The sequence below is a fragment of the Microchirus variegatus genome (assembly GCF_963457635.1).
Source record: "Microchirus variegatus genome assembly, chromosome: 18".
NCBI classification, from domain to species: domain Eukaryota; kingdom Metazoa; phylum Chordata; class Actinopteri; order Pleuronectiformes; family Soleidae; genus Microchirus; species Microchirus variegatus.
The window spans coordinates 24,163,457-24,173,456 of NC_139819.1; the positions used below are offsets into that span (position 1 = coordinate 24,163,457).

The 10,000-nt window shown below is 43.1% G+C and overlaps 1 protein-coding gene across 1 annotated transcript in view; it reads left to right on the plus strand.

Moving 5' to 3' along the window:
- LOC310939727 (glutamate receptor ionotropic, delta-1-like) overlaps positions 1–10,000 on the plus strand; it is a gene marked incomplete at both ends in the record, with an annotated part of 103,048 nt that overhangs the window by 86,393 nt on the left and 6,655 nt on the right. The window contains 9 exons of the mRNA XM_083904556.1: positions 1,022–1,227; positions 1,666–1,719; positions 1,847–2,020; positions 2,102–2,263; positions 3,594–3,713; positions 8,098–8,199; positions 8,287–8,409; positions 8,643–8,717; positions 8,809–9,145. Coding sequence (XP_083760682.1) covers positions 1,022–1,227; positions 1,666–1,719; positions 1,847–2,020; positions 2,102–2,263; positions 3,594–3,713; positions 8,098–8,199; positions 8,287–8,409; positions 8,643–8,717; positions 8,809–9,145 — 1,353 coding nt within the window. The remainder of the gene's footprint in view (positions 1–1,021; positions 1,228–1,665; positions 1,720–1,846; positions 2,021–2,101; positions 2,264–3,593; positions 3,714–8,097; positions 8,200–8,286; positions 8,410–8,642; positions 8,718–8,808; positions 9,146–10,000) is intronic.

The following is a 10,000-nucleotide window of genomic DNA, read 5'->3' on the forward strand; positions in this document are numbered from 1 at the left end:
ACAGTAAATAAATGCAGTTTGTCGGCTCCTTGTTGACGTTGTTGTCGTTGTCCACTAAACAAAAGACTTGTGTCATAAAATCTGCATCAGTTTAAGTCAACGACGTCTGCGTCACATGATCACGTCTTTATTTCACTGTTAGACAGACATTCACTCTCACACACCAAAGTCACTCACTCTCCCACACCAAAGTCCATAGAGAAAACCAGTGATTTGAGCTCACAGGGACACAGGAGCTGCTGGTCCTCTGCTGCCTCGTGTGGTCACTTTGTGTCACTGAGTTAAGTCTAAAGTCAATATTTTAAAAGCTGAATTCACTAAAATCAGTCATTGTAAGTTAGTGATGGAGGCAGCAGTGGATCAACAACTCCTGTGAACTCCTGTGTGCTGTGATGTTAAAATCACTGAGAGACAGACAGACACAGACAGACACAGACAGACAGACACAGACAGACACAGACAGACACACAGACAGACAGACACAGACAATTACAGTTTTTCAATTAAAATGTTAACAGATGAACGGATGAAGTCAGTGTTTTCTCTTGTTTTTGTTCTTCTGATATATTTTCTTAAAAAGTGACTTTTCATCTTCTTTTGAATCTCAAATGTGAGCTGCTTTTCTGTTGTGAGTGTGATGAGAACACACATAAGTACGACGCCCGCTGTGCCTTGCTCAGTGGCTCTGGACGACAAAGTGATGAGAAAAACAGACAAGGAGTAAACCAAGCTCAGCTGCTGCTTATTATCAAACTGCTGCTTATTATCAAACTGCTGCTTATGATCAAACTGCTGCTTATTATCAAACTGCTGCTTATTATCAAACTGCTGCTAATTATCAAACTGCTGCTTATGATCAAACCGCTGCTTATGATCAAACTGCTGCTAATTATCAAACTGCTCCTTATGATCAAACTGCTGCTTATTATCAAACTGCTCCTTATGATCAAACTGCTGCTTATGATCAAACTGCTCCTTAACCCTGTCTCTCATGGTCTGACCTCTGACCTCTGACCCTCAGATATCCGTGGTCTGCAGACGTTCCTGGACCAGACGTCTCGTCAGGGTGTGGACGTGTCTCTACAGAGAGTGGACAGAAACATCAGTGGTGTCTTCACTAACCTGTTCATCAGCATGAAAACAGAAGAACTGAACAGATACAGAGACACTTTGAGAAGAGCTGTTCTTCTGCTGAGTCCTCAAGCTGCTCACACATTCATCCAGCAGGTCAGACACACACACACACACACACACATTCATCCAGCAGGTCAGACACACACACACACACATGCGTGCGTGTGTGTGTGTGTGTGTGTAAAGGTTATGTTGACAGGTGTAATGTCTCCTGTAGCAGATGTCATGTGAAGTGTGTTATGAGAGTAAGACTGTGGCCTTTACTGTAGGTTAACCTTATCACTGACAACACACACACACACGCACGCACGCACGCACGCACGCACGCACGCACGCACGCACGCACACAGAAGCAGTCTCTGAGTTGTGGACTTTCAGTCGTCTCCTCAATGGTCAGTGTTATCACCACAGTGGATGTTTTCATTATTAACCTGTCTGTCTGTCTGTCTGTCTGTCTGTCTGTCTGTCTGTCTGTCTGTCTGTCTGTCTGTCTGTCTGTCTGTCTGTCTGTCTGTCTGTCTGTCTCTACAGGCGGTGGAAACAAACCTGGCGTCCAAAGACAGTCACTGGGTTTTTGTGAATGAGGTAAGACATGAGTCCACATGAGACGATTAACACACACAGACAGAAGAGTTCACCTGTCTCTCTGTCTGTCTCTCTGTCTCTGTCTGTCTCTCTGTCTGTCTCTGTCTGTCTGTCTCTGTCTCTGCAGGAGATCAGTGACAGTGAGATCCTGGAGCTTACCCACAGTGCACTGGGGCGTATGACAGTGATCCGTCAGATCTTCCCTGTGTGGAGAGACAGCAGCAGTCGCTGTTTGAGACAGAATCACCGCATCTCGTCTCTGCTCTGTGATCCTCAGGAAGGTTATCTGCAGAACCTGGAGGTGAAGAAACACCACGTCTGTCTGTCTGTGTCCTCACACACTGTCTCACGTCTCTGTCCTCGTCTGTCCTCGTCTCTGCAGGTGTCCAGTCTCTACCTGTACGACAGCGTGCTGATGTTGGCCAACGCCTTCTACAGGAAGTTAGAGGACAGGAAGTGGCACAGCATGGCCAGTCTCAACTGCATCAGGAAGTCCACCAAGCCCTGGAACGGAGGCTGGTCCATGCTGGAGACCATCCAGAAGGTACTGAGGACACACTGAGGACACACTGACAGACAGAGGACACACTGAGGACACACTGACAGAGGACACACTGACAGAGGACACACTGACAGAGGACACACTGAGGACACACTGAGGACACACTGAGGACACACTGACAGAGGACACACTGAGGACACACTGAGGACACACTGACAGAGGACACACTGAGGACACACTGACAGAGGACACACTGAGGACACACTGACAGACAGAGGACACACTGAGGACACACTGACAGACAGATGACACACTGAGGACACACAGAGGACACACTGAGGACACACTGACAGACAGAGGACACACTGAGGACACGCAGGCAGACTGAGGACACAGAGAGGACACAGACAGACAGAGGACACACAGACAGACAGAGGACACACATACACACTGAGGACAGACAGACACACTGAGGACACACAGAGGACACACTGAGGACACACTGACAGACAGAGGACACACTGAGGACACGCAGGCAGACTGAGGACACAGAGAGGACACAGACAGACAGAGGACACACAGACAGACAGAGGACACACATACACACTGAGGACAGACAGACACACTGAGGACACACAGACAGACAGAGGACACATACACAACCCTTAATAACAACCTTGTGTCACTTTATAAACCACTCACTCTCACACACCAAAGTCACTCACTCTCCCACACCAAAGTCACTCACTCTCCCACACCAAAGTCCATAGAGAAAACCAGTGATTTTAGCTCACAGGGACACAGGAGCTGCTTTGGTGTGAGAGAGTGAGTGACTTTGGTGTGAGAGAGTGAGTGACTTTGGTCTCACAGTGAGATAAAGACGTGATCAACAGTTTTAAAAGTGTTTTCCTGGTAAACAGTGATTTTCTCACACACAGTGAATGTGTGAGTGTTTGTGACACAGTGAACTTTAACTGCTGACACTTTGTAACAAACATGATGAGTCATGACTCTCCTCCAGGGGGCGACGGCTGCAACCTTTACATTCAGTCTGTGTCCTGTGGGGACGAATGTCTTCAGTCTCACTTCAGCGTCCAACATGGACGTGACCTTTAGTGTGTGTGTGTGTGTGTGTGTGTGTGTGTGTGTGTGTGTGTGTGTGTGAATGTGTGTGTGTGAGAACTCATTACTTTGACATGTGAGGTATTGTTATTAAAATAACTTACTTAACACCTTATTGATATTAAATGATATCTAACATGAATAATGACTTTGTGTGTGTGTGTGTGTGTGTGTGTGTGTGTGTGTGTGTGTCTGTCCCTGTGTGTGTGTGTGTGTGTGTGTGTGTGTGTGTGTGTGTGTGTGTCCTCAGGGGAACATCACAGGTCTTACAGGGACCATGGACTTTAAGGACAGTGGAGCTAACGCTCACGTCCAGTTTGAGATCTTAGGCTCGAGCTTCAGTGAAACATTTGGTAAAGACATCAAGAGGGTGAGTACACAACGTCTCACTGTGGACACACACACACACACACACACACACAGACAGACACACACACACACAGACACACACACACGCACACAGTGTAATGGTGATTTAATCACCTGGCCTTTCCTGCTGAGTTATGAGTTCCCCTGAGTTACATAACGACCATTAGGAGAACACAAGATCACACACACACACACACACACACACACACACACACACACACACACACACACACACACACACACACACTGAACTCCCACATACTCGTCCTCTCTCATGCTCATAAAGGTGACATATTATTATTAACATCTAACATGTGAGGTCTCCACACACACATTCATCAGCAGTGAACACACACACACACACACACACACACACACACACACACACACACACACACAGAGCTGGTCTTTGTTACAGGTTGTAAGAGACACAGAGACATGATGACATCACTAGGGCTGCAACTAACGATTATTTTAATAATCGATTAATCGGTCGATTATTTTTCCGATTAATCGGTCGATTATTTTTCCGATTAATCGATGAATCGGATAAAAAAAAAGAAACATTTATAATTCCCATATCTTTATTCAAAAACAGAACATTTCAAATTCACAGTGCAGACTAAAGTGTAAAAACAACTGGTTATTGCTCCAACGTCTCTGAGCTATCAGAAGTAATATTAAATGATAAAAAAAATCAAAACTTACTGGAATAACACAAAAAAACATAAAAGGTATGATATACATACATTTACAGAAGAGACACATGTTTTATAATATGAATTAATTAATTTATACTCACACAAGTTAAAGTACACATGTATTTTTATACCAATTTAAGTATATTTAATATGTATATTTTGACCCTGTCTGACGACATAATGTTCTACCTCACTTGAGTCTCACCTGCTTACTACACAAAATGTACATTATTACATCATAGTTAGTATGTAAACTCATTTTAAATAACTTACAGCTGTAAGTGCTTTAAAAATAGAAGAAAAAAAGACACACACACACACACACTAATGCTTTGGTTAGTTTAATAAACTGTTCATGTTTGTAAAGCTGAATAATGAATAAATTAACCCACTAAAGGAGAAACATGAGAGACTAATGCTACATGTCCTTACTTCCTTACTTCCTTGTCACGTAGGACTCCTACATGTTTTCTTTTCAGGTGCAGGTTAATCACTGTGGTTCTCACGTGTCACGTCATTTCGCTCTTGCAAAGATTGCAGCTAACTCACTCTTTAGGTTCATGAATGGTTAAGTGTTCCCACATGCCATCAACCGGCATGAAACAGTCGGCATCTGTAAACAGCCCCACGCCTAGGAGTGACGTATTAATCGCGCGACTCAACGAATCGATAATTAAATTCGTTGCCAACGCTTTTAGTAATCGATTTTTATCGATTTTATCGATTCGTTGTTGCAACCCTAGACATCACCATGTCTCTGTGTCTTGTCTTTTCCGCTCAGATGCTAAAGAGGTTAGCGGTGATGATGATGATGATGATGATGATGACATGAATGAGGTTCAGCCGTTCATCAGTAATGGTTTCATTGTTTCATTGTGTGAGATGAATCCATTAAAGACGTTACAGTCATTTCTAATCCCTCAGCTCATTTAGACGTTGGATAATTTCTGTGAATAAAACATGAAACAAGAATGTTTTTTATTCATCCGTTCATTTTCTCACTGAAGCCTCTGAGATTATCTCCTTTATTTAATCTGTGAGAAGATGAATGAGCACAAAGACATCTGTGACAGAGTGAGTGACTTTGGTGTGGGAGAGTGAGCGTTGTGTTGAAGATCAAACACTCTTAACTCACAAAGCAGTGGAGTCGCCCCCTGGTGGACATTTAAGCTGTCATTGTCTCAGAGACACAGCTGACGTCCTTTCAATGGTATTTTTGTTTTTTACGTAAACGTGTGTGTGTGTGTGTGTGTGTGTGTGTGTGTGTGTGTGTGTGTGTGTGTGTGTGTGTGTGAGTGTGTGTGTGTGTGTGTGTGTGTGTGTGTGTGAGTGTGATTCCCTGCTTTTGATTTCCACCTTCTTTTGTTCCTCTGGTGTTAAGACGACCTGTGGGTGTTGAGATAATTAGAGCAGCTCTGAAGACAGAGAAACAATAATGTTCATATTCAGTGACTCACACACACACACACACACTAATTGCCTTTCATCAGTGTGTTTTTCTCTGAAAAGACCCCAGAGAGTGAAGCTTTGTGTAGATTAATAACATCAAAGAAGTGTGTGTGTGTGTGTGTGTGTGTGTGTGTGTGTGTGTGTGTGTGTGTGTGTGTGTGTGTGTGTGTGTGTGTGTGTGTGTGTGTGTGTGTTTACTTCAGACGTCACATGAACTTTTCCAGTTCAAATACATGAACTGAGTCCAGTAACAAAGACATAGTAGTGTCCTCTGGATGATCTTTCTCATCCTCATGTGTCACAAAACCTTTCCTTCTTCTTCTTCTTCTTCTTCTTCTTCTTCTTCTTCTTCTTCTTCTCTTCTATGAACTGATGACCTGGACGTTGACGTTGTGTCTTTGTTCCTCTGGACGTCCTCACTGACCTCAGCTCTGTCACATGACGCTGTATTTCAGAGGCTTTTTAGTCAAACTTTTAATGACACAATAAAAGAGGGATTTATTATTTTAATTCAATATTTATTATATTTTTATTTTTATGAAGGTTAAGTTTATTGAAGTAAAACAGCAGCTGATTTATTACTTTAACAAAACGAAACCACTCACTCTCTCACACCAAAGTCACTCACTCTCTCACACCAAAGTCACTCACTCTCACACACCAAAGTCACTCATTCTCTCACACCAAAGTCACTCACTCTCTCACACCAAAGTCACTCACTCTCCCACACCAAAGTCACTCACTCTCTCACACCAAAGTCACTCCCAAAGTCACTCACTCTCCCACACCAAAGTCACTCACTCTCCCACACCAAAGTCACTCACTCTCCCACACCAAAGTCACTCACTCACTCTCTCACACACCAAAGTCACTCACTCTCTCACACACCAAAGTCACTCACTCTCCCCACCAAAGTCACTCACTCTCCCACACCAATATTGACTTTAGACTTAACTCAGTAACACAAAGTGACCACACGAGGCAGCAGAGGACCAGCAGCTCCTGTGTCCCTGTGAGCTAAAATCACTGGTTTTCTCTATGGGCCTTGGTGTGGGAGAGTGAGTGACTTTGGTGTGGGAGAGTGAGTGACTTTGGTGTGGGAGAGTGAGTGGGCGTGGCTTTAACATGTTGCATTAACATATCTGCGTGAAAGTAAAGTGTTTCCACCAGAGCTGAATAAACACTAACACCATCATCATCATTAAAGTAACATTAGCATTAGCGACCCCAGCTGTGTGTGTGTGTGTGTGTGTGTGTGTGTGTGTGTGACCCTCAGTGATCACTCTACAGCTCAGTTCACTGTACAACAACAAGCTAATGGTGTGATTAACCTAATGACGCTCGTTAAAGAGCTCAGTCAGAGATTACAGAGCATGTTAGCGTTAGCTGTCGTCTGACATTAGCTCAGTTAATCAGTTAATAACTCCTCTCATGCTCTGACTGTGTTGGTGCTTTTTAAATCCATTAATTACACTGAGCATTAACATTTAAATATCAATTAAAAACAATGACATGATGTTCAATTAACATAAAGCCATGGAAATCTGTTTATATTTACAGTCACTTTAAACTTACTAGTTACTTTTACTAGTTAACCAATAACCAGTGTGTTTGTCTTTTGTTTTGTTATTGTATTGAGAAACAGAAATGATATACTGTGTGTGTGTGTGTGTGTTCTTGTACTTCAATCTTTATTTAAATCTATATTTCAATCACTTTAATTTACAGTTCTTACTTGTCCTCGCAAAGGCAGCTATACAAGTGTGTGTGTGTGTGTGTGTGTGTGTGCGTGCCTGTCCTCCTGTCTTTGTGAGGACCAGTGAAAAGCACAGACCTCTGGGGACACGAGTGAACAAAGAGGACATTCTGGTTTGTCCTCATTCTCTGATAAACCTTCAAAAAGCCTTTTGTAACTCAGTGAAGATGGAGGTTTGTTACCATGGTGACGGAAAATCACACACACACACACACACACGTACATTGTTCAGGTTTACCTGTGCCTGTGTTTACCTGTGTGTTTGTTTACCTGTGTTTGTCCAGTGTTTGTTTACCTGTGTTTGTTTACCTGTGTTTGTCCAGTGTTTGTTTACCTGTGTTTGTTTACCTGTGTTTGTTTACCTGTGTTTGTTTACCTGTGTTTGTTTACCTGTGTTTGTTTATCCGTGTGTGTTTACCTGTGTTTATTTACCTGTGTTTGTTTACCTGTGTTTGTTTACCTGTGTTTGTTGTCTACAGCTGGCGACCTGGGACTCAGTTCATGGACTGAACGGCAGTCTGAAGGAGAGTCGTATAGAGAACGGGATGCAAGGAGTGACTGTGAAGGTGGTCACTTTACTGGTGAGTGATACATCATCAATATGTCATAACCACAAACAACCACCAGGAGGTGCTGCAGTGTTCTGACCTGTCTGTCTCTTGTCTCAGGAGGACCCGTTTGTCATGGTCGCGGAAAACATCCTCGGTCAACCAAAGAGATACAAAGGTTTCTCCATCGATGTCCTGGACGCTCTGGCTAAAGTACTGGGCTTTAAGTACGACATCTACCAGGTACACACACACACACACACACACACACACACACACAAACACACACACACACACACACACACACACACACACACACACACACACACACACACACGCACACACACGCAAACACACGCACACACACACACACACACACACACACACACACACACACACACACAGAGACACACACACACACACACAGACACACACACACACAGGTATCTTTATTCTATAACTTTATTGATCCTCAGGTCAGTGACAGTAAATATGGATCTCAGCTTCCTAACGGTTCGTGGAATGGAATGATCGGTGACCTCATCAGTAAGGTAATAAAGCTCCATCTCACTGTGACGCTAACACAGGACCAGCAGGGGGCGCCTCACGTCTCTGTGTGTGTGTGTGTGTGTGTGTGTGCAGAGGGCGGACCTGGCGGTGTCGGCCATCACCATCACTCCAGAGCGTGAGAACGTGGTAGACTTCAGTAAGCGTTACCTTGACTACAGCGTAGGGATCCTGTTGAGGAAACCTGAGGAGAAGATCAACATCTTCTCTCTGTTCGCGCCCTTTGACCTGGCCGTGTGGGCGTGTATCGCCGCCGCCATCTTGGTGGTGGGCGTGCTCATCTTCCTGTTGAACAGGCTTCAGACGCTACGCTCCGCTAGCGTTCAGGGCGCCGCGAGCGCTCAGAACACCGTGGGCTCAGGATCGCTCCACAGCGCCATCTGGATCGTCTACGGAGCGTTTGTGCAACAAGGTGAGACGAGAACAACCATTGGTTAGTTAGGCTTAGTTAGTTAGTTGGTTAGCTAGTTAGCTAGTTATTTAGTTAGCAGTGTGGGCTCGTGCACGCTCCACAGGAACTACTTTTGGTTAGTTTGTTGGTTAGTCATTTAGTTGTTGTTTGTTATTTGTTAGTCATTTGATTGTTAGTAAGTTATTTAGTTGGTTAGTTAGTTAGTTGGTTGGTTAGTTAGTTTGGTTTGTTTGTTGGTTAGTTATTTGGTTGGTTTGTTAGTAATTTAGTTTGTTGGTTAGTTAGTTATTTAGTTTGTTGGTTTGTTAGTTGGTAAGTTAGTTAGTTATTTAGTTGGTTAGTAAGTTATTTAGTTGGTTAGTAAGTTATTTAGTTGGTTAGTAAGTTATTTAGTTGGTTAGTTAGTTATTTATTTATTTAGTTAGTTAATTGGTTAGTTAGTTATTTAGTTGGTTAGTTAGTTATTTGGCTCGTTGGTTGGTTAGTTATTTAGTTGGTTATTTAGTTAGTTAGTTAGTTAGTTAGTGGTTAGTTAGTTATTTAGTTGGTTATTTGGTTCGTTGATTGGTTAGTTATTTAGTTAGTTATTTAGTTGGTTAGTAAGTTATTTAGTTAGTTAGTTAGTTAGTGGTTAGTTAGTTATTTAGTTGGTTATTTGGTTCGTTGGTTGGTTAGTTTTTTAGTTGGTTAGTAAGTCATTTAGTTGGTTAGTTAGTTAGTTATTTAGTTGGTTAGTTAGTTATTTGGTGACCTATTTGGTGACCTGCCTGTCACTCTGACAACACAAAGATACAAGAACACACACACACACACACACACACACACACACACACACAGCAGAAGCAGCCAGCTGTA